Source organism: Pituophis catenifer, unplaced genomic scaffold, assembly GCF_029215685.1.
Source record: "Pituophis catenifer annectens isolate HBS135680 unplaced genomic scaffold, rPitCat1.0.hap2 SCAF_3, whole genome shotgun sequence".
Classification (NCBI taxonomy): domain Eukaryota; kingdom Metazoa; phylum Chordata; class Lepidosauria; order Squamata; family Colubridae; genus Pituophis; species Pituophis catenifer.
In genome coordinates, this window is record NW_027256883.1 from 184,657,595 (window position 1) to 184,682,034 (window position 24,440).

A 24,440-nucleotide genomic window follows, 5' to 3' on the forward strand; every position below is an offset into this window, starting at 1 on the left:
AAAATATCCTCCCCTGCCAATTTTTCCAAAGTTTCAGGTCTGACATATGCAAACACAATAGTCTCTTCCAAATGTTTCTAGCTAAAAACTCCTGTATGAAGAATATCAAGCAAATGCATTATATTTGTTTATTTTGGCAAGAAAGGCTTGCCAAAGTACATTGGATACGTACCCATATTATGTGGCAATTCATGGTGGGCTTCCACTTTCTCATCTTCGGATGCAATCCCAACCTGTTCATCTGCTATACTACCAGGGTTGCCATTAGTACTCTGAATTGAAGATATGATTTCAGACATCACTGGAGTGGTTACTACTGAGAGCACAGTAGTAGTAGGAGTGCCATCTGGTAAACTTAATGATACTGATGCAGGAACAGTAGCAGTATTACTAACATTTGAATTACTAGTTCCACAAGTGCTGTGTTTCAAAAGAGTGGAAGCCGGAGCTGCCACAACATTGTCTTCTACTTCTAAGGACTGTTCTGCCTCCATGCTGCTAGGAACTGAAGCATCTTGTTCCTGGTACTCTATTTCTCCCTCCACAGCATATTGTTCTTCCCCGTTATCAAAAACATCGGCTTTTTGGCATGCTTTTGTTAGCAAAATCTGACTAATTCTGTCCACCTTGCCCTTTCCTTTAGCATTTGAAACCGGACTTCGCCGGTTGCTGGAAGACCCAGGGCTATGTGCACGAGATGGAGAAACCCCAGCAGCGGACTGCAAGGCCGTTTCTGTGGATGGATCAGCAGAGGCACAAGTTTGAGAATTCATCTCCTCTAAACTGAAATCTTTATTTAAGTGACCGGGAGGATGTGAAGAAGCGCTTGAAGGAATAGTTGAGGAAGGAGAAGGAAGCGGAGTCGTTGTTGTTAATGAATTAATAACCAATGGTCGATTTGTTGACATACTTGTGACGGCAGTATTAGTTGAAGAGCCAGGTGTAGAAGGCCCAGATGAAAACTTTATATTCTGGGATAAATGTAAAGGACCAACAACTGTAACAGGCTGAGATATTAAACTAGAATTGGAAGTAATTGGGGTTGCAGGAAGTGTATTTGTTTGAGAACCTTTCATAACCTGAATGATTGAGGAAGAATTTATAAACACTGGAGTAATAAACTGAGGTCGAGCATTAGCTTGAACTGCTGTCTGTTCTTCAGATGTCAGAACTTTATTACCAACATTAGGCATGGTGACAACAGTAGACATTAACGTGGGCTGCATATGAGAGGGCAATGATGCTGAAGTGTTAGATGATGTAATGGGATTGGAAGTTACAAATACTGTTATCTGATTGGGTGAGATTGATGTAGAAAGAGAAGTAGAACTAATAGGTCTCTGTACCGCTGGAGACATATTTTGAGAAACATTTGAATTTATGTCTCCCAACTCTTGTTGTACTGGAGTTGAACAAGATTCTGTATTTGCAGGTAAATTTAGAGAACAAATGGGGTCTTTATTAGAAGAGGAATCTTGTGGAGGAGGGGGTATGCCAGAAACCTTTTTAAATTCATCTGCACAAGTTACTGTGGGAAGCACCTCAAGGCCAGGGAGCCCAGAAGGCTTGATAGTAACATTAGGGGCTCCAGAATTATCAAGAAGTTGACTTAAGGATGTTGGTGCTTCACGCATAGCTGGAGATAAAATAGTGTTATTTTCTTCTAGATTGGGAAGCTTAGAAGATTCTGTGAGAGGCACTTCTCTTTTCTGTTGCTCTTCACGTACCAATATTTTGATTTCTTGACTGGGAACTTTTAATTCAATGTTCTGCTGATCTTTGTTCACTGGAATAACCTGCATATTTTGGCATATACCATCTTGAGGAACATTGAAGCTTTCCTTGTTATCTTCTGAAATACCAGCCATAACAGATACAGGAATTGCAGGGCTCTGAGCAGCTAACATACCATTATTTTGAAAACTTCCAGGCATAGCTGTTTGCAAAGGTGGGCCAACCATAATATTTCTCTGTAAGTCCATGTTCTGCATAAGGGTGGAATTCTGCTGAGAAGTCAAAGCTAATTTAGCTGCTTTTGAATTTTGCCTTCCAGGACTTGGTGTGGTTTTCCTGCTGGATCCAGGACTAGATCTTCTACTGTTACTTGGACTGGCTCGCTTTGCCCCACTTACATTTGTTTGTTTTCCTGGATTGATAGCCATTGGATCCAACTTGTGGGTCTGGGGGGAAACAAAACTGGATTGGCTGTTCATTGTGAGATTTGAAGGTGCTTGGCCAATGGCCTTCAGAGTGGTTGGATTAAGACCCTGTTGATCAAATCCTCTGTTAAGATTAGGTCTGGGGGGCAAAGGAATATTAATCTGAGGAGGAAAAAGACCAGCAATAGAAGCATTGAGCCTCTCTGGAGATAAACTTATTTCTGATGGTTCTGTACTTGGTGGGCGATTATTGGGAGTCTGAGGATAATAAGGTCTTGGACTTGCCCTGTTTGGTGTTTTAGGTCTTGACATTTGTGATGTAGTAGCAATATTTTGAAAATGATGTGAATGTGGGCCTGGAAGAGAATTAGACTGCTGTTGAGGACTTGTTCCTTGGGGAGCTGACATCTGAGGCGGTCCAGGTTTTGGCCCTGCCATCATTATCTGGTTTTGTGAAACTATTAAATGGGGTGCTATAGTGTTTTGAGGACCTGAAACTGATGGAGCTTCAGGTCCATTTCCTTCAGTAACAGCTGAAACTGATGAAACATCTCCCAGTGGAGAGCTGGTAGGGTTCTGTGAATTATCAGAGTAAACCATCTTCCGTGTATTGTTCACTAGAGCTGGATTGTTTGACATTGGAATTCTTTGCTTATCAGGAGATGGAGGCACTATACCAGGACCTTGCAGACTAACCATAACTGGCATGTTGCCTCCCTGCTGCATTGCCATTCTTTGTGTTTCTACATTTAGAGAGCCCCTAGACTGATGGACACTTTGGGAAACAGGAAGCCTGACTGATTTAGAGTCTTGCTGCATCATGAGCATCATCATCATCTGTTGTTGTTGTTGTTGTTGCTGCTGCTGCTGCTGTGACTGTGTCTGTTGAGATGTGAGTGGTGGCTGCTGCTGCTGCTGTTGTTGTTGCTGCTGCTGCTGCTGCTGCTGCTGCTGCTGCTGACCATGTTGCAAAAGCTGAGGAGGTATTTGCTGAAGTGATCGTTGTTCAATTGACTGAGATGGGTAGCCTGTAAATGAAACAGCAATCATTTATCAAAATATACAAACTGCTGTCAAAATCAGTCTCTCTGTTGCAGCATATAACATTTTAAAATAATAATCCCGGGTTAGGCAGGAAGACAAGAAGTTACAATCTCTCGCATTTAAACTGGCAGGAAAGATAATTAATAAACAGAACATTAGGTTTAAATGAAGAATGGAGAGAAGCTAGCTGTGGATCCTTCTCCCTCCCCCAGTATCTCTGGATTGAATTAGGACTGATGCTATTTAAATTATTTGAACAGAAAGAAAAACCCCTAAGTTCACCAAACCTGTCATTTATTTATGATGAAAAAAAGTATGAATGCAGAGACCTCTAAAAGATTTCTGTCCATATGAACTAATCAACAGAAAGATAAATGAGGCTCAATGTAAAGAAATGCAAGTAAAGGCAATATCCCAACTTTTTACATACTACGTACTGACCAATAAGGTGCAACTTATTAGTGGCTAACAAGGAAAGTTTTCAAAGTCACCGCAAATAGCTCAATGAAAAACATTGTGATGTTATATGTCAAAATGAAACTGGCAAATATTCAGTGAGACAGTAGGTAATTACTGTTAAAATTATACACAGCTTCTAATGTAACAACATTAGGAATACAACTGGTTTTACTACGATGATTTGAAAAAGACTAAGAAAAGTAGTTAAGATAATGAAGCAGCTGGAGCATGCCTTGAAACTTTGTGGTGCTGTTTAGAAGAAACTACTAAAGGATGTCAGAAGAAAAATAATAAACATTTATTAAAATATGCATAATATTAATAATTTTTTCTCACTTTTTCTCATTCTATCACTATTGAAATAAGGAGTTAACCAATTACTTTAATTAGCACCTAAGTCAAAAAAGTTTGGAGAAAATATTTCTGTACTTGAGGTATATCCAACCTACAGAATATGTTACTATGTGAACAGTTATTGACCAAAAAAGTGTTAGACAGATCCTCAGAAAGTGGTAGCCTATAGATTAATAATGAATGTTGACTGTAAGAATTTATTTTTCAAATATCGTTACCTTATTCCAGCCAATATTTTTTTTGAATTATCAGTTGTTTATGAGGGACCATAATACTGGATGAAAATGTTTATTTTCTACTTGTTTATGGACCCTTTTCCTGTGCTCCTAATAAAGAACAACATTTGATCCAGTGTCTAAAAGCCTTTGAAATAACAGGGAAATAATATTTAGGATCTTTGAAACATTGCAAAATATATTACTGAATATACCAAATGTATTTGTTATAAAAATATATTTTATTACCTGTTGGCCTATTTGTGAAGTCCGAAAGTTTATGTCCACTGTTATCCAAATTTATACCTTGCTCTCCTGGCAATGGTGGCTGCTCCACTTCTTCAAGGCCAACTGGGCGTGATTCTGAAGCACTAAGGACAGAAACATGCATAACTAATGCAAATATAATACTTATCTTAACTTTATGAATACATTCTATGTTCATCAATATTGAAATATATCTTTTTAAACCTTAGCAAGAGCCAATTTGGTGTAATGGCTTCAGGCGCAAGGCTACAAACCAGGAGATCATGAGTTCTAGTCCCATCTTAGGCATGAAGCCAACTGGTGACTTAGGCCAATCACTCTTTCTCAGCCCTAGGAAGAAGGAAATGGCATTTCTGAAAATCTTGCCAAGAAACTGTAGGGACTAGTTCAGGCAGTTGCCAGAAGTCAATATTAATTTGAAGGCACAACAATAAAAAAGTACATCATAAATTAATTATAATTGATTTCTTATTAGATTCGGGAAATGTCATCTTTGCCTAGCTTGTTAATACAATTTAGCATATTCTCTTCATAACTTTGGTTCATTCAACGTAAGATTGCAAAAGTAATTTTTCACATGCTTCCCTTAAACTTCCACTACATTATTTCTTCTTCAAACCAAATTCCCTTTCTCCTAATTAACACAGCATATATACCACTACGAGAGCCAGTTTGGTATAGTGATTAAGGCATCAGGCTAAAACCCATGAGACCATGAATTCTAGTCCTGCTTTGGGCAAGAAGCCAGTTGGGTGACCTTTAATCAATCTCTCTCAGTCCTAAGAAGAAGACAATGAAAAACCACTTCCAAAAAACCTTGCCAAGAAAAATCTAGAGACTAGTCCAGGAAATTGCCAGGAGTGGCTAAAAGTACAAAATAAAAATGAACGAACAAAACAAAGCAAAGGCCACCCTATATATTAGGGTAGACAAATCATTTTATGTACAGTTCATGCTGTTTTTGTTTCTTGGTGACAAAAGTCAATAGGCAGGACACCGTCATTGTTTCTTCTGAGTGGGTGAGGATGACATCTATTTCTGAGCTGCTTTAGTTACTGCTATACCTTATAGCAAGTCTTCCACAAGAGGTCACTAGGGGTTTTATAAGAGCTCATGACTGAAAAAAAAATAAACATTATTTTTTGAACTTTCAGCACCTTATAATACTAGCACTTAAAGTGGTGGCCATTCTTACATGCCACAATTTTCAGCTGGCACTTTGCTGTTGTTTTAAATGTTGTAAAACATGGATTGCATAGAATAGATGTGAATTGCACTGTAAAATCTTCATATTTTTTGCTATTTTTACATTGAGATTCCTTTCAAAGATTACTCTGGAGTAAAAAAGTTGAGAAAGACTACTTTATAGCTATACTTTGACATTTGAGGCCAGGCATAGTTTTACTGTCAATGTTTACTGAGCAAATACGAGTCACACTCACATGTGCACGTACACACACCACACACAGACTTGTCTCCCGGTAGTCTTGCTCAGCGTAATGATAAATGATGTAGGAAGAATTGTTGTTTTAGTGCATTTGCATCCTGTCTTTTTTTTTTCTATCAGAAACACAAGATGGCATCCTTGGAGATACCAGCTGCCCAGGTACTAGTGAGACCTAGTTCATCTTAGATTCTGTAGGGTGGCTGCTTCAAGCAGTCTGATTATTCTGCATTTTGTAATGGCAAAATGGCAGTAGTCCTTTCATTGATGAGATAATTATATTTCTAAAAAGCTCTACTGGAAGTCAATTCACAACTATAATTGAGCCTGGAATTACAGCTGTAAGTCATAGAGGTCATTAGGTGGATCACCATCTGACCACACCAAATTTTACAATTTTTTGCAGTTGTTTAAGTGAATGCAGCACTCATGAAATAAACCTGTTTTAAGCAAATGGACAAGGTTTTTGCCAGAAACCAGAAGTAAACACTGGTTTCCATTAAAAAAAATACTGAAAATCAAGTTATGTGGCCAATAGAGGCTGAATGAAGGCCGGTTGTCAGGTGCCCAGAATGTGATCACATGACTGTGGGATGGGGAGGGACAATAGTCAGAACTTTAAAATCGGGTCATAAGCACCTCAGGGGAGGTCTGTCATAACTTTGAACAGTCGTTAAATGATTGGTTGTAGGTTGAGGACCACATGTAGTGGGTTTTGAATCCTATCACTACAATACAATAGGAACCATTAACACTTCATCCTTTCTTCAAACTTCTTCTTTAAAGTTCAATAACCCATTCCTTCCTTCCAGCTGCTTGCATACCAAACTTAGTCCTCTTTTGTATGCATTTATGTTTATTTTCTCTATTCTGACTAAATAGAACATCTTATGCATATTCTATATATAAATTTATGCTAAAATTCTATAATTAAGATAAATCTTAAATCACAATATTATTTTCTAATTAATAATCTCATGATTGGAACTATAATGGTACAGCCTCACATTTGTTACTTCACTTATAGCTAATAAATGGATTGATCATAATATTATGAACATATGATCGTTGTATTAGGGGATTTTTATTTTCTTTCTTTCTTACCAGGCTACTCGAAATCAGATAAGATGAAGTTCTTGTTGATAAATGCCCTGGAATAGTATTTAGATTAATATGACATTAAATTTCCCTTTAAATATCAGGTATGGAGTCTGGGCATGCTCTTGCTTTCATGAAAATTGCTGGAGACATAAGAAATGCTAGTGAGTAGAATATATTAACTGTGATCTTTTTTGAACAGAGGTCATTTAACAGTAGTTACTCGTTTTTTTGTGAGTTATTGGATAGATTATGCAATGCATTATATGAAAGACTATCTGTGAAGCATGTTCTAAAATTTAAATTACTCCAAAATAAAACCATCAAGTTAACAACTGTGACCAGCTAAATCCTGGCTGGAATCATTTTAGTATTCAGTTACTAAAACTCTCATTTAAAAAGGCTCATTGAACAGCACAAACTGGTAAGTATACTGTAGATATTTTACTGAGGAACCTAAAGAACCACTTTGATGCTTCTGTGTGTATTACACCAGATTAAAATCTATAATTCTATGTAGTAAACCAATTGAATTTAATGGAATTTTTGAATAAATGTATATCGGAATGTGCCTTGAATTATTTTGTTCTTCTTACTGTAATTAGTACACCAGAGTGTTTAATTAGCCCATGCAGACAGAGGATTTACTTGTATCTACTGGTGCTTTTCCACTAAAAGAATGAATGCTTCTTTATTGCTTGTTACATTTATTTGTTGCTTATCTCATCATGGGGCTATTCTAGGTGCTTACAATAAAAATGAAGGAAAATGAAAATGAACAGAAGTAAAATAACAGAACAATAAATAAACAATGACAAAGGAATACAATGAGAATAAATACATCAATATAATAAGAAAAAAAAATGGATGGATGGAGGGCAGAGAGCAAGGGGTGGGGAAGGTGGAATCTGCTATCAATCTAGCAGTCACCTCCAGTGTGGAATTCCTCATTTGGTCCCCAGGCCAACTGGGACAGCCATGTCGTCAGGCTCTTGTGGAAAGATAAGAGGGTTGGGGCTGATCTTATCTTAGAAGGTAAAATGTTCCAAAGGGCAAGTGCTGCAGCAGAGAAGGCTCTTCTGGATCCAAAGTAGTCCCTTTCTGCTGATACAAGTAGGACAGTCTCTTGTCCTAGCAGGATGAGGCAGTTCATTAGACAGCCTGGACCGCCATAACCAACAGCTTGAACTGCACTTGGAAGCAGCCTGGTAGCCAGTGAAGTTTGCAAGAGAAAAGATGTAATAAGGATCATCCTATGGGACTCAAAGACTGCTCTCACTGCTGTACTTTGCAGCAGATGAAGCTTCCAAATGGACTTCAAGGGTAGCCCCATGTAGAGCGCACTGCAGTAGTGCAGGCGAGAGATGAACACGGCTTGAATAACTGAGCACAGATAATTATGATCTAGGAAAGGCCGCAACTGGTACAAAAACTAGAGCTGTGCTAAAGCTCTCCTGGTCACTCCTGTCACCTGCTCTTTGAGCAGAAGACGTGAGTCCGGAACTCCTAGGTTGCGAATTGGGTCAGAATAGGTTAGTGCAACCCCATCCAAACTAAGGATGACAAACACTGGAATCCTGAGGCTCCTCGGTTTTGTCAGGGTTCAGTCCAGGGGTGAAATCTAATTATTTTTGCTACCAGTTCTGTGGGCGTGGCTTAATTAGTGGGCGGGGCTTGGTGGTAAGGTGACTGAGTGGGCATGGCCAAGTCAATGTCACTTCTTTGCCCTTTTTTAACCTACAAAACACAACACAACACAACTGGCTCACCCACAATGTAAAAGCAGCTGTGCTAGACCCAAAATGGCCCCGCAACAAGCAGGAACCTCACACAGCCACAAAAAGCCCAAAAAACCAACTTTCACACTTTACCCACACAAAATTCCACATACAGCTTTGTGAGATTTTGTGTGTTTGTGTAGTTAGAGTGAAACACTACAGAAACACACTAAATCTCAGAAAGCTGCACAAATATTATTTTATTTTATTTTATTTTTATTTTTATATGAAAGCAGCTAAATTTAAAACTTCCTAAACTTTAAATGGCTAGGTCTAAAAAAAGAACAACTAAAAAAAACCCAATTAACTATTTTTTTTAAAGCTCCCAAAGGGGAAAAAAACTTACCCAATAGAACAGGGCTCTCCAACCTTGGCAACTTTTAAGACTTGTGGACTTCAACTCCCAGAATTCCTCAGCCAGCTTTGCTGGGAGTTGAATTCCACAAGTCTTAAAGTTGTAGATAGAGCTGTTCACCGATGAGCTTGATTGCAGGCAGAGAGATTCAGTTGCTTGCTGATGCAATAGATTGTAGGTATTACAGCATTGCGACCAGCAGCTAAGGTAAGCAAGCTGGAGGCTGGGAGGGGGGGGACTTTTTTTCTTTTACATGCTCTGGCGATCCAAGCTGAGTTGCCTGATTAGCAACTCGTCAGAGCCATTTAAAAGGAAAAAAAGGCTCTGATGATTGCGCGGCTCAGCTATGCATGGGGGGCGGGGGCAGGAATTTTTGCTACCGGTTCTCCAAACTTCCCGCCACCATGGCTACCTACTCGCCTGAGCCGGTCCGAACCGGGAGCATTTCATCCCTGGTTCAGTCTCAGTCTGTTGTCCCTAACTTCCCAACCCACTCCATATTTTATAAATTGATTGGAGGGAATGGGGAACAAAGAAAAAGATTGTATTGAATAATAACTGGTTTCTTTTCTAATACAATTTATATCTATGTAGTTTCTTTTTTGCACTTAAACATTTTTCTGACAAGAGTCCAGTATGTTTCATTAGATTTACAAATGCATCCATGGGACAAAAAGATTAAGAATTGCTTCCTTTAAGGACTGCTTTTTACAATTCTGTAAAGACGCACTTTTTTGTCTCCCAAAAGGGGCTGAAAATGTCTGTGTGTCTTATAGACCAAATATTGCTGAAGCCCTGCCCAGCCGCCAGCCATTTTTTGGGCTCCGCACACCCTGTTTTCAGGCCTCTTTTTTTGGCCAATTTTCAAGGCTTTTTTCGGCCTGTTTTTGAGGCTTTGGGGGGCTTTTTCGGCCTGTTTTCGGGGCTTTTTTCAACCTGTTTTTGAGGCTTTTGGGGGCCATTTTTGAGGCCTTTTTCAGGCTGTTCCCCTCCCCCCCAAAATGGCCAAAAAAGACATGAAAATGGGCCAAAAAAAGCCTCAAAAACAGGCTGAAAAAAGCCCCGAAAACAGGCTGAAAAAAGCCCCCAAAATGGGCTGCAAAAAGCCCCGGAAACAGGCCGAAAAAAGCCTTGAAAACGGGCCGAATAAAGCCCCGGAAACAGGCCAAAAAAAGGCCTTTGTTGTTTTCCTCTTCTAAGTTTAGGTGTGTCTTATACTCAGGTGCGTCTTATAGTCCGAAAAATATGGTATTTATAAAAAATACAACAGCCTTTCATATCAAAATAACAATCAATTTTTCCAATGATTCTGTTAAAAAAAACTTGTACTACAGTTAGCAATCTAACTTTTGTCTAATTATATTTTCAATTTTTATTTTCTATCTTCTTTCAACAAACATTTTCCCATTCTTTCTGCAAGTTTTAATTCCGATTAAATCAATAATAGTCAATAAATCTTTCCATACAGAAACCTTTGAAGTGAATCATTATGGTATGACATACTAAGTCTTCAAAAAGAATAGACAGCAGGCCCATATAGCAGCAATTTCATATAGATAATGGTGTAACGAAGTCTGCAGAATGGCCTTTCAGGTTTGCACACATAAAATTGGGGGTGGCTAGCTTATTAACAGATATAACTATATCCATGATTTTCCTAATACCCATTTCCCCAACTTGGTTAGAAAATTAAATTTGTAGGAAATCAGCCAATTTGTCTAAACTCTGCCTCAAACCTAATTCCATTTGTACCTATAAAGTTGGAAATTTATGCTGTACTACATGATGAAAATAAAATACAATATAATATAACTGCTGTGCCAACTAGCATCCAAACTAACACTTTGGATACAGTGAATATATGTGGATAAGAACAATTTTTGTTATTGGTGTGGTAGATCTTAAATGAACACCGTAAGTTATTAATCAAGAGAGAATAAATCTACTACTCAATGTAAATTAGCAGAAAATGTAAAAATAAAATGTTTACATATTTCTGTTACTCTAATCCCAAAGCACTAATAACAAGCAAGCTATTACTTGTTCAATCAAAAATCCTACATGTATTATTATGCATTTAGCACAACTTAATGCCACCATGCTGTTTTTAGTTGCTTGACTTGGCCTATCAGTTTTTTTCAGATCAAAAAGGAAGCTACATATTATTTATTAATAAGAATATCTATTCTAGTCTTGCAGAGGTTGCTGATGATTTGTTTGCAGAACTGCATAATATTTTTATTTTTGTTTTCTGTAGTTTCCCTTAATTTGTAAACTACTCTTAATTTTTAAATATTTTAATGATGGTCATATTAATGATATATTAGGGGCAAAATTAAAAAAGAATACTGGATAGGTGTGATCTAATACTGGTGAGTGCATTTTGATTTAAATGTTTATACTTATTATCCTATACAAAGCAAATATCTCCATTATTAGGTTCAATTATCTTATGTCATTGTCTGAAATACCAAACTGAAATCCTGAGTAATGAAGATGTTCAAAATACAAACATATATTAATTTTGGATGATAACTTAAGACTTTCCTTAGCATTTCTTTCTGTGATTGCTTCTGAATCACTCTTATATCGTAAAAAGGAACTTGCCTCTTCAATGAGGCAACATTTATGGCACAAATTCTTGAGTTTAACAACTAACTTAAAAGTACAAATTGTTGTTAATTATTTCTTCAATCCTTAAATATGTTTATCACAAAACTGTTATTGCTTTGATATTTAAAAATGCTTAAAACAGCCCAAACTGAATACTTTGTTCAACTGACAAATAAACTTTTTCTAGGAAACAAAAATGTTAAACCTACTTAATTTGTTCTGCTTGCTGATTATTTTTCTTCTTTCTTGGAGGCTTTTTCTTCTTCGGTTTATTGGCATTTTGATTGTTCTGTTTGTTGTTCACACCAAAATGTCCTGCAGATATATCACTCTGTAGCAAGTTTACCAACAATGGACTTGTTAATGTGACATCTTTGTTGACAGGAAAACCTGGATTTTGTGCACAGGAAATCTGATTCCCATTTTGGGTTCCACTAAATGGGGCATTGAAAGGCATCCCATGTCCAGCAAATTGGCTTCCTGGTGTGTTGCTGTTTCCCTGCATCCCTTGCAAGTGCGGAGGTACTATGTTTCCTTGTTGCATAGAAACTTCAGGTAGCATTTGTGTCAAGTTCACATCACTGTTGGCTGTAGTGGTGGTATCACCCAGCTGTTGAGACATATGAGGGCCAGGTCCTGTAGGCCTCAAAACTTGTCCCTGAATCCCCATTACCTGAGAAGGATTACTATTTACAGAGCTCTGCTGAGTCATCATTTGCCCTGTGAACTGCACCATATTTCCCTGCAAATTGGGAGTTGGTCCTCTCATCATCTGAGCTGGCCCCGTCATAACATTAGACTGGCTTTGAGCATTGAAGGGCTGTTTATTTCCTTGCATTTGATTGGTCATCATCTGCTCCATCATTGAATTTTGCTGCAGCAGCACCTGGCCTTGAGGTCCCATAATCTGATTATGTGCGCCCATCATTTGTTGGCCTTGTTGGGGAATCATTTGTTTGGGTGGAGTCATCTTTTGCTGTGATGGACCAAGATTTTGATTTTGAGAAGCTACCATTATCTGGCCTTGTGGCATGAGTTGAGCTCTAGAAAGTATCATCTGATTTTGAGGATTTAGAGACCCCTGAGGCTGTATGTTAACCATCTGTCCTTGAGAGGATATTATTTGTTGGTGCATGCCCATTAACTGAGACTGTGGTCCTTGTGGAGGTTGTCCCTGCATGTTGCTTATATTAACTTGTGGAACTCCATTGGCATTTGTCTGTTGACTGTTTACATTCCCATGAAGTCCAATTAAGTTGGTCGGCATCATGTTTGATGGGCCATGCTGAACTTGTAATTGATTCTGGGGAGGACCATTTCCTTGACCACCTTAAAAATTGTATTCAAACTGAATTAATACAAATACGTATAACTTAAAAAAACAATTCCATTCAATATCATACTGCTAAAACAGCAAAATCTGAAATATATAATACGAGGGTGAAATAAAATATATTTCTAATATTTATTTACTACTAATATTTGTGCTAATAACACAAAATGAAAATATGCAGCTTGAAAATGCAACAGATTCATCAACTGGGGAAAACTAAAATATAAAATATATAAAACCAAATAATGGAATGCAATGAAACCATTGAATTCTTTGCATTTATCTCCTTTACTTTATAAGTTGACAGTTATACATTATGTATTACAACATGTTGTTTTGTTTACAACTGTAAATGGCTTTTAGTCACAGACAATCATAGCTAAAACTACATCTTCATTAAAGTAGCTGCCACTCTCTAGAAAACAAATGAGTAATCCAACAAAATGTAACAGACCTGTATGCTGCACACTTTGACTTGCTTGCAGTTGGGTTGTGCCACTATTTGCAGGCGTGCCTGGTGCTGTAGAAGGCACCTGATTTTGCATGAAATTTTGATTTGGTTGCCCTGTAGTAAAGCCAGTTGGAAGACGTTTGGGCATTCCTGGACAGAAAAAAAAATGTTTATTTGAAGATTTTTATTAATATTAACCAATATATTCTAATACTAAGAGAAGAAAAAGAATGAAAAGGCATCTGGAAGGTAAGCTATGAAAAATAATATCTGTCTAGACAAAAATTTAACAAGTAACAATAATTGCTTTTGGTATTGAAAGAGGAACTAGATAGCAGGTTCAATATATTAAGATATATAGAAAGAATGTGAATTATCACAGTCCCATTAGAAAATATAACACACTTTTATATATGTAAGGCAGAGAGTATTGTATCTTACATATAAAAAGATATGGGATTTTGTCTCCTGGAAAATTATAAAAAGTGGCCAGTGATCTGATAGGAATGAAAATCAGATTTCTATGGTACTTAGTTACAGGATAGCTTCTCTGAGAAGATAAGCCAAAGCCCAGAAGAACCAAAATCTCAGACAGAAAGGAGTTTCAGGGAGATATTAGAAAAAGCAATATGTAGTACTACACAACATGTGTAAAGAGGCTGAAGATGAAATCAGATGATGGAAAATAAAGAAATTCTTCTAAAAGATCTCTGAACACAGAAGGGGATTCAAATCTCAAATGCAGAAGATATTCCCTACTTACAACAACTCCTAATATTAGAAGTTAATTAAACCAACACCATGGTTGGAAGGTGACAGGAACTGATGAAACAATCAGTCTAATGAAATTATGTCAGCAAAGAACAAAGTGGTCAACAGATTGAAAGAGTTCAAACTGCATTCCAATTCCAAAAAAAGGAGGAGACTTAACAGAGTGTCTAAATCATCATACAAAATTCCAAATTTCACATGCCAGCAAAATGCCTAAAATACTCAAAACAGATCAGAGCCTTAAATGGAAAAGGAGATGTCAGATGTTCAAACTGGCTTTTAAAAAAACCCAAGTAACATCTGATGTTATTACTAATGCACACTGGATAATTGAAAAAGCCAAAGAATATAAAAAAGAAGTCAGTATATGCTTCATTAATTATAGAAAAGCTTTTGTGTCAAGCTGTGGAATATACATAAACAGATGGCTATGAAGAAAATCTATCGACATGGCCAGTAAAAGTTGACACCAACATACAATTAAGAAGTAGTTAAGGAAGACTAGTTTTTTCCCCCCTCAAAATAATTTACTTTAAAATAGCAAAGACCCACATTCACCAAACAGATGCTCTTTTCTCTTCAAAAATAAAGGGCTCTAAAATGTATATAAAATCCATTGTGAAGTGCAAATGAGAGACAAATTGGATGCATGCATATAAATATTCCATTAATTACACAATAGATTGTTGTTTTATAGGATATTAATTTTAATAAGTATTTATTAATTCAATTAATATTAATTTATATGATTAATATAATTTTTGTCCTAGTCCATCTTTTTTAGCACATCTTCAAATTAGTATGCATAGTGTGTAGACACACACACACACACACAATTGTGCAAAAGTTTTAGGCAGTTGTGCAAAAATGCTGTAAATTAAGGATGCTTTCAGAAATAGAACTATTTTAGTTTATTTTTATCAATTAACAAAATAGAAAGTAAATGGACAGAAGTGAAATCCAAATCAAATCAATATTTGGTGTGACCACTCTTTGCCTTAAAAACAGCAACAATTCTTCTACACTTGTACAGTTTTTGAAGGAATCTCGCAAGGTTCCTTCACGATTGTTCCAAACATCTTGGAGAACTAACCACAGATCTTCTGTGGATGTAGGCTGCCTCAAATCCTTCTGTTGCTTCATGTAATATGAAATAGACTCAATGCTGTGATCAGCGCTCTGTGAAGGCCAAACCATCACTTCCAGGACTTGTTCTTCTTTACGCTGAAGATAGTTCTTAATGACATTGGCTGTATGTTTGGGCCATTGATTTGCTGCAGAATAAATTTGGAGCCAATCACATGCCTTCCTGATGGTATGGCATGATGGATAAGTATCTGCTTGTATTTCTCAGCATTGAGGACACTGTTGATCCTGACCAAATCTCCAACTCCATTTGCAGAAATGCAGTCCCAAACTTGCAAGGAACCGCCACCATTCTTCACTGTTGCCTGCAGACATTATTGTACCACTCTCCAGTTCTTTATTGTAAAACCAACTGGGTAAGCCAACTGGCCAGAGAGTGCTAATCTCAAAAGTGAGCAAAAGTCAAATTGGCATCAAATCTCTGAACAGCTGATGTCTCCCTTCTCTTCCTTGGCTTCCATTAAACCACTCTCATCAGTGTTCTCCAGCGAGGAGGCATGTTGGAAGGACAGTTCGGACTGGGGCATTGTGGGGAGAAAGCTCTGCTCAGGATGCAACCAAGGTTTTTTGACTGCATTGTGTTGCTGCTTCCAGGAAGGATACTTCAGACAAGCTTTGTACATTTTCTTCATAAGCTTTGGCACCAGGTACTGAGAAGCTTTATTCACAACCCACTTAGGCAGGGATCCTTTTTGTCTACCTGGGTCAACTAAATCAAGCAGCAGCTGCTAGGTCCAGTTGGTTGCACCAGGTATCCAGCTAAGAGTGACACAGCTCTGACAAGGTCCTTGCGGGAAGGGTATTTCTGGTGCTTGGCAGAGAATTTGAGGATTACATATAATTTATCCAAGACTCGCCAGGACCTCAAGGTGACATCTCTGTTCTTTAAACGTTTGGGGCACTTCCAGGAATAGTATCCCACATCACCATTGTCAGAGAGTTGGGTGATCTCATGGGTTTCTATAACATTCAAGTCCCACTTTTTCCGGTATTTGGTGTCATGGAGGACATAAAATACAATCTCAGCTGATACATCTGGCATGTTCATACAGCCCTTCATGCAGTGCATGGCGAAATCCCCCTGGGGAGGCAACTGTCCCCAAAAGGTGATGCCATCCCAGTTGTAGCAGCTCAGCCAGCCCAGCCCAGCTCTGTCTCGCAATCTGCCTGGAAGGCATGGAAGGCAGCTTTGTCAGGAAGCCTGACAGGCTCCACGGGTGCCCCATCTCAGCCGTTGCAGCTGGAGAAGCCCAAGTGCACCCAGGTGGGCAGGCGGACAGCAGGTGGTGCGGGGGGGGGCTCAGGCAGGTGGCAAGAAGTAGTGCCACCCAGGCTTCCCGGCCACCCAGGACTGTGAGGCTCCCAACCCAGCCACTTTCCAGCTCTTTGGTGAACAAATTACCTCCTGCTACAGCCAAATATTTCAAATTTTGACTCATCAGTCCAGAGCACCTGCTGCTATTTTTCTGCACCCCAGTTCCTATGTTTTCATGCATAGAGTCACTTAGCCTCGTTTCCACATCAGAGGTATAGCTTTTTGGCTGCAATTCTTCCATGAGGACCACTTCTGGCCAGATTTCTCTGGACAGTAGATAGGTGTACCTGGATCGCACTGGTTTCTGCCACATCTGTGCTGATGGCACTGCAGGACATCTTCCAATGTCAAAGGGAAGTATGATATGTCTTTAATCTGCTGCACTAAGTTTCTTTGGCTGAGTGCTGCATCTATGGTCCTCAACATTGCTTGTTTCTTTGTGCTATTTCAAAAGAGCTTGAAGAGCACACCTTAAAACCCCGGTCTGCTTTGAAGTCTTTGCCTAGGAGAGACTTTGCTGATGCAGTATAACTACCTTGTGTCTTAGCCCTATGCTCAGTTTTGCCATGGTGTATGACCTGTAACATAAGTTGTCTTCCACAACTTCACCTTAGTAGTGGAGTTTGGTTGTTCCTCACCCAGTTTTAAGCCTCCTACACAGCCATTTCTGTTTCAGTTATTGAGTGTGTTGCAACCTACATATGAAAATGATGATCACCTGCTTGGTATAATTGGTTAATCATACACCTGCCTCAATCCTACAAAATTCCTGAGTTTGTGCAAGGGTAAGAATTGATGCTGTTTTGAAGGCAAAGAGCGGTTATACCAAATATTAAATTGATTTGGATTTCTCTTCTGTTCGTTTATGTTCCATTTTGTTAATTGATAAACTATTACCATTTCTATTTCCGAAAGCATTCTTAATTTTGGCACAATTGCCTAACACTGGACAGGTGGGATTGTATTATATATATCTTGTTTTCCTCTAACACACATGTACATTAGTTGAGAGAGAGAAAAATGTCCAGGACTGCTTTCCCCTGGAGTTGGCAACTCTAAGTTGATAAGGCATGGAAATTAGACATTACATGTCTAACATTACAATATTCAGGGGTTTGTTTACAGAATTTATATGGCTTCATATGACTCCAGGTGGTTTACAACACTCCATAAAACCATGGTTAAAAACAAAAGTACCCTTTTTCCAAGCACCAGACTAAACATCTGCACAGCTCAATCGCAATTATTGTAATTTTCCTTTGAGGTAAAGATCATTTTAAATCCATCATCTATCTGTTGTGCAGATGCAATACAACTTCCACCGGTATACTTCTGGCATTTATTCATATATAATGCTTTGTGATAGAAGTAAATTCAGATGAAGTCACAACATATCAATTTACTATAAAAATAAACAAGCATTTTTCCTAAATAGGACAACTTACCACCAAGCCCAGGATGCAAACCCTGTGGACCCTGGTTTTGCTGCTGCATCACCATGAAATTAGAAGGTACATTTCCCTGCTGTACCATAGGGTTACGACCAGGAGAATTTACAGACTGTTGGAATCCCTGGGGGAGAGTATTAGCTTGGGGGGGCCTTGGTCCCATCTGCTGCTGTGCTTGATTAACTGTTGGTGAAGAGGCAGGAGAACCCTGCTGAAAAGATGAGGGAGAGGATGCAGGAGACTTGTTGGACAGGTGGGATTGTTGTAGTGGAGTAGGAACCCGTGAGGGTCCTCCCTGAAGACTCTTCATTTGAGGAGCAGTAAATTGGGCAGAGTTGCTCATCTGAGAAAAGTTTGTATGTGCTTGAGAAGCTTGTTGGCTTCCAAAGGGATATGGGGGCGGAGGGTGAGAGGGTGTTTGTACTGTTGCTAATGAGGGTCTGGTTTGGATTTGCTGCTGCATTTGTCCAGGCAAAGGGGTCTTTTTCCAAGCCTGGTTAACTGTCAATGCACCCATTGTTCCTTGGGATGGAGGAAGTTGAGATGTTCCAGAAGGTACCTGGTTCCAACCAGGAGGAGGAACTGGAACTTGAGCTAGGGTTGTAAATGAAGGTCGAATGCCTTGTTGTTGTTGTTGTTGTTGTTGTTGTTGTTGTTGTTGTTGAGGGCGTGGATGCAGTTGTTGCTGTGGCTGAATCTGCTGCTGAGCTTGCATCTGCTGAAAGTTACCTGGATTTATTTGCCTATTAACAGGAACTGATTGTACAGAATGGAGCTGAGGCACCATAGATCCAGATGGATGATTCTGCTGTTGGATAGTGAGGCTTGATAAAAGTGGATCAGCTGTATCTACAGGAAAAAAAGAAAAAGAAAATGTGTTGGTAACTAGTTCCATAAAAGTAACAACAGAAGAAATATATATCCCAATGATTACTCAGAGGAACAAGTATTTTCCATCTTCTTTTATATAAATTGCCTCTAGAGAAACATTCTTCAGTAATTTTTTACTCAAATTTTAGGGGGTCAGTTAGCAATAATATAAAATTTATACAAATATTTGAAAGTTCAAAAGCAGATGCTCACTCTACTCATAAAAGTAGACAGCAGCTTTGGGAAATAACTTCCTTAATCTGGTTTCTTCAAAATTGTTGGAGCCATAATTTCTAGCTGTGTTAGCAGAACAAAAAAACAGCCCTGCTTAAACCAAGACCAATTTTAGTCCAAATTTTGTTTCTCTCAATAGCCAATTAGATACTCTGGGATATTCCCAAATAGCAGGGAGAGACATATTTTTTTTACTTTATATTGCAACAAATACTTGAAGACATATCACTCTTAACACAGAAGTTAATACTGAATCTAAAAATTAATGGTCTTCATAGACATACTTTCTATTAATCTATCATAAGAATGCTGTTTGTAGAAATCTTTCGTTTGTCCATTCCAATCAATTCATTCTATAACCTCTGATCATTCTATAACCTCTAACCTTGGCATGGGAAGAAATGGTTATTTTCTCCATGCATACATGATTTTACATCTTGATCATATCCCTCCTCAGTCACTCTTTTCCAAGCTAAGAATCTCTGATGTTCTATCCCTTTTTTTGCAGAGAATGTTTGTGAACCTTCTTATCACTGAGTTTGCTACTTCTGTGCTTTTTCTAACTTAGTGAAAATTTAGAGTGCAACCTGGTTCCAGAACGGAATTTTGCTCAGGAAATGAGCTTTTCTTCCACCCATCCTACTAAAACATCTACCATGGCATTTTTGAGTATCAAGTAGTAACCTGAATAGCATGAGGTTGTTCTAATGGGATAACACAATTGGAAAAATTCGTTGGAGCTCTATTGCTCATGCAAAATTGCTTCTCTGTACATGCAAAATAGTTCTAAATTAATACAAACAGGAAAATGATTAAAGACACATTTTTTCCATGGAGATATTCACCAACATGGGAAACAGTGGCATTTAGAATTTGCAGGGTTTAATTAATTACCTGACTGAGCTCCTGGATGCGATGTTCTGGACTGCAGTTCTGTGCTAGCTGTATTTGTCATCACAGAGGATACCACAGTCCCACTCTGTTGCATCATCACAGATGCAGGATTATTTATTCGAATTAAACCTAGAAATGTGAGCACATTTTTATTGTACATCACATTAAAATATCAAATTATAAACCTCTTAAAACTCAGCGCTCAAATATTTAGTTACTGAAGTATAGTTTAGAGTCTTTTCTTATTGGATCTAAATATGGGTGTCCAACCTTGCCTGGGCCACACAAGTGAAGAGGAATTGATTTGGGCCACATATAAAATATATAATATATAATATAGTTAATGTATATAAATCACATCATGGTAAGGTTAATCTTGTGGGGTTGTATTGTTATTGGCTGCCCAAGACCACATGCAGTCCGTGGGTTGGACATGTCTGATCTAAGTAAACAAAAATAGAAAAAGAACACCCAAGCAGTTCCACAATTATATATATTTGTTAGACTATACACCCAGAAATACTGTATCTTACAAACATAAATACCACATTCTACCATTAATGTATGATGTTCCTATTTTTAGTATATTTCAACTTAACTGCTGAATGTCAACAAAGAAAGAAAAAGCCCATATCTCTTTCATTCACAAGGTAGTAAGTGGATTTCACCAGCAATAATGCTGCATATATCTTCACCTATTTAGTGATCTATGAAGATTCTTCATTTATTACAAACAGAATTACAAAATGCGTTATCAACAATATATATGCTTCTGTTCCTAAAAATTACAAGTGATCCATGTTTCCTAATATAATTTAAGACATATAGGATTTAAACATTTCAAAGAATATCTCTCTCTTTTATATTTTTATGAAGGGATCTTTTCCTGTATTTCTTTTATAGAAGCTAAAATCCAGATTTTTACTCCTTCCTTATATTTTTTTTCTGTAATCAAGCTGTGCTTTATTTTTACTGCATGAAATAAACTTGCATCAGTTTATTTATATTAAATGTTTACTTCACAATTCACATCCATATCTGACTTACTCAAATCCATGTGACTGTGCTTCCAATTTGAATTTGAAAGGAAATATCAAGCAGAAATAGTCTGGAATTGTAAAATAAGCTATGGTATTTGAAAATTTCCTGGATTGTCTAAATTTTAAAAACTGAACTTGCCTTGACTTCCTGGCATAGGAAATCCTGTCTCCATCCGTACTGTGTTGCCTTGTCCAACAGGCCCATTAATCCTTAAATCTTGACTCTTGTTTTGAGTTAATGATAAATTGATGGCACCTTCACCTAGGAGCAATAGTCAGAGAATATAAATGTGGCTTTCATGTGGCAGGAAGTTAAAAAAGCAGCTTTTTTAGAAGTTCAAAAGTCTTATAGGTTAAAATAATATGAATTTGAAACAAGTAGCTTGGCTTCTTGCAACTCCCCTCCCCTCCCCCCCCCCCAAAAAAAAACACTGGAGAAGTACACTTTGGGTCTGTAATTCAATTGTTATGTGCGGATATTCTGCTGCATAGGCAAACTTTCTAGAGATGCTTCTCCATTCAACTAATTGAAAAGAAAACATCATTTTTCCTTTCTTTTAGTAATGAATGGGTCTGCCCAATAATTGATGTATCACTCAAGCAGAGCAAATTGTATACAAATTTCATCTTATTAACAATGGCATTGTGCAAAAAGCTATATACATCATTGAATCTTTAAGCACTGATACTCATCACTTCTAAAAACAACTGCTAAACGTTTATTCTCAGAGCTAATCAAGTGATGATTGAGGTGGGAAAGGATATATAGGGTAGGGAGAGAAAGCTGTCATAGAAAGCAAGATTATTACAGCATTACATTTCCTATTCTCAGGACCTATTAGGTGATTTCTCCCAAAAATGACATGTAGCTATCCTGTCCTGCTTCATTGACATTAATTATGTTAACAAATATTGGGGGGGGAGGGGGGGAGATGAACTTGGAGAGTGTAGCTCATCCCAAAAGATTATTTAGTCCTACTGTTTTAATCAAATTATTAAAAAGCTAATCAAAATGCATTAAAAATAAAATTAGCTGCATTACTTTATATGATTCAAACTCAGCCACAAAGTAGCTACAACTAATTACCTTCGATTTGAACAGACAGAATTCCCAAGTCACGAAGTTGTTGGTTGTTATTCTGAGCTAGCATTCGTAGCCTCTCAGCTGCTTCACGAGGAATATTAAACGTAACACGTACACTGTTCCAGGGCTCCACTTTCTTCAGTTTTAACTTGGTAGATTCTTGTTACAGAATAAAAAAGAAAACAAACTAGAGGATTTGCAGCCCAACATATATGAGATTAGGAGTTAGAAAGCTTCATTCACTTTTATTTTTGTTACCAAGGCAGATATTTTTTTCTAAAAACAATTATTAGCAAGATGCTGAGAAACTCTTAGCAACTCCAGGCTAGTTTATAAAAGAAACAATTCAACTAAACATAAAATTACTGTAGTTAACTCTCAAACTATGGCCAGCTGTTATCTTCATAAGAACCTACCCATATCATGAGAAAGAAAAAAGTATGTAGAACCCATCACAATAACTTGTTCTATTTGAAGCATAAAAATTATGGAAGCTTGACTCCATAATTTGGATTTAATTGGCATAAGATATTTATCCCATTTAATTAATGTTAACAGCTTGCATATGATATATATCACATACATTTACTACATCTAACTTCTAAAAAGAAGATCCGGTATCAACAAAGAAGTAAGTTTATATAAAATTGTAGTTTCATTTCATAAATGATTTTTGAATGTGCCACACAGTGTTTTCTCCAAAACAAGAATTAATAGCTTTGAGTTTCTTTATGAAATGCATCTATTTGGAAGCAGAAATACTGACTGCTTAACATGGTTGTTATTCTACTTAAGATCCTACATATAGATAGATTTTGTGTATACTTCAAATATAACATATATTGTTTGTTTCAAATAAAATTGCAATTAAAAATGAAGCAGCTACAAGAACTTATTCCATCTGACAAAGGATGTAATAAGAGAAATCAATTAATGAAGCATTATGTGTTTTCAGGTCTAAAAAAAAGAAAACCTCAAAAATAATTGTGCCTCCCATAGCAAATAAAATGTGTAGTTGCTTATCACGGCAGTAAACACACAGGCTAGTAAACACACAGTATCATTTTTTAAATGGAGAATAGTAGCTATATTACTGATCTTCCCAGTGGTTACAATATAGTATTGTTTTACCAAAAAATATTGCAGTGAAGTCTAATTTTCTAGAAAAATTTGAACTCTAAATACACATATTAAATTTTTACATATAAAAAGCCAATATAAAAATTGAAATTATAAAAAATTGAAGTACCCATGCGTAAAAGGCCAGGAACATTGTCCAAAATGACTCCCAATTTCTGCTTGAAGTCATCGTCATCTATATTGCCCTTAAAAGCTACAAAGATTGTAGAATCCTCAGAAGGGCTGTTAGGTTTGATATCATCTTCTTTCTGTACAGAATCAAGATCCACTTTCAATTCTTCCATAACTGAGGAGCACGATAAACTGTAATTATCTTTTAAATTGGGTATGTCACCCCAAACCATGGTAATATAATATCCTGCGCTGGAAATTTATCAGGTACTAAGGAGAATCTATGAAAAACAAGAAATATATTATTCAACATATATAGAAATGTATGTTATTTTAGTTAATATTTGGTTTTTACATGTTTAATAATAACTTTATAATAATAATAATAACTTTGTCATTGTACGTGTATACACAGTATACCCATACAATGAAATTTACTTAACACCCAAAGACCAGGTCCAACACACATAACAATCCCCGAACACATTCCTACCCACCACAATTCCCCACCCCAAAATCACCCAAACATCCACACAACAGACCAAATAATGCTGTCCAACAGTTCACTGATGGTGGCCCTTTAGTTCATTGTTGAGTGCAATTATAGCTCCGGGATAAAAACTATTCAGAAAATGTGTGGTCCAAGTTTTAATTGTTCTGTATCTTCTGCCAGAAGGCAACAGTCCAAAAAGATTGTAAGCAGGATGGGAATTCCTTAAATATAAGGAATTATTTTATTCATGTTATTTATCTATAAAGACTGGAATTAAAAAGTTCTCCAAATTTGCTGATGCTGAATTTGCAAAAGTAGCTGTAT

At 37.3% G+C, this 24,440-nt stretch overlaps 1 protein-coding gene and 1 pseudogene across 2 annotated transcripts in view; both read right to left on the minus strand.

Moving 5' to 3' along the window:
* NCOA6 (nuclear receptor coactivator 6) overlaps positions 1-24,440 on the minus strand; it is a 34,807-nt gene that overhangs the window by 7,976 nt on the left and 2,391 nt on the right. For both annotated transcript variants that reach the window (XM_070941688.1, XM_070941689.1), the window contains exons 2-10: positions 23,622-23,904; positions 22,376-22,531; positions 21,428-21,550; positions 20,249-20,377; positions 18,248-19,099; positions 13,574-13,720; positions 11,996-13,115; positions 4,481-4,602; positions 173-3,187 (exon numbers count right to left, since the gene is read on the minus strand). In XM_070941688.1, coding sequence (XP_070797789.1) covers positions 173-3,187; positions 4,481-4,602; positions 11,996-13,115; positions 13,574-13,720; positions 18,248-19,099; positions 20,249-20,377; positions 21,428-21,550; positions 22,376-22,531; positions 23,622-23,856 — 5,899 coding nt within the window. In that variant the 5' untranslated portion in view covers positions 23,857-23,904. The remainder of the gene's footprint in view (positions 1-172; positions 3,188-4,480; positions 4,603-11,995; positions 13,116-13,573; positions 13,721-18,247; positions 19,100-20,248; positions 20,378-21,427; positions 21,551-22,375; positions 22,532-23,621; positions 23,905-24,440) is intronic.
* Positions 15,901-17,043, minus strand: LOC139313897 (START domain-containing protein 10 pseudogene; annotated as a pseudogene).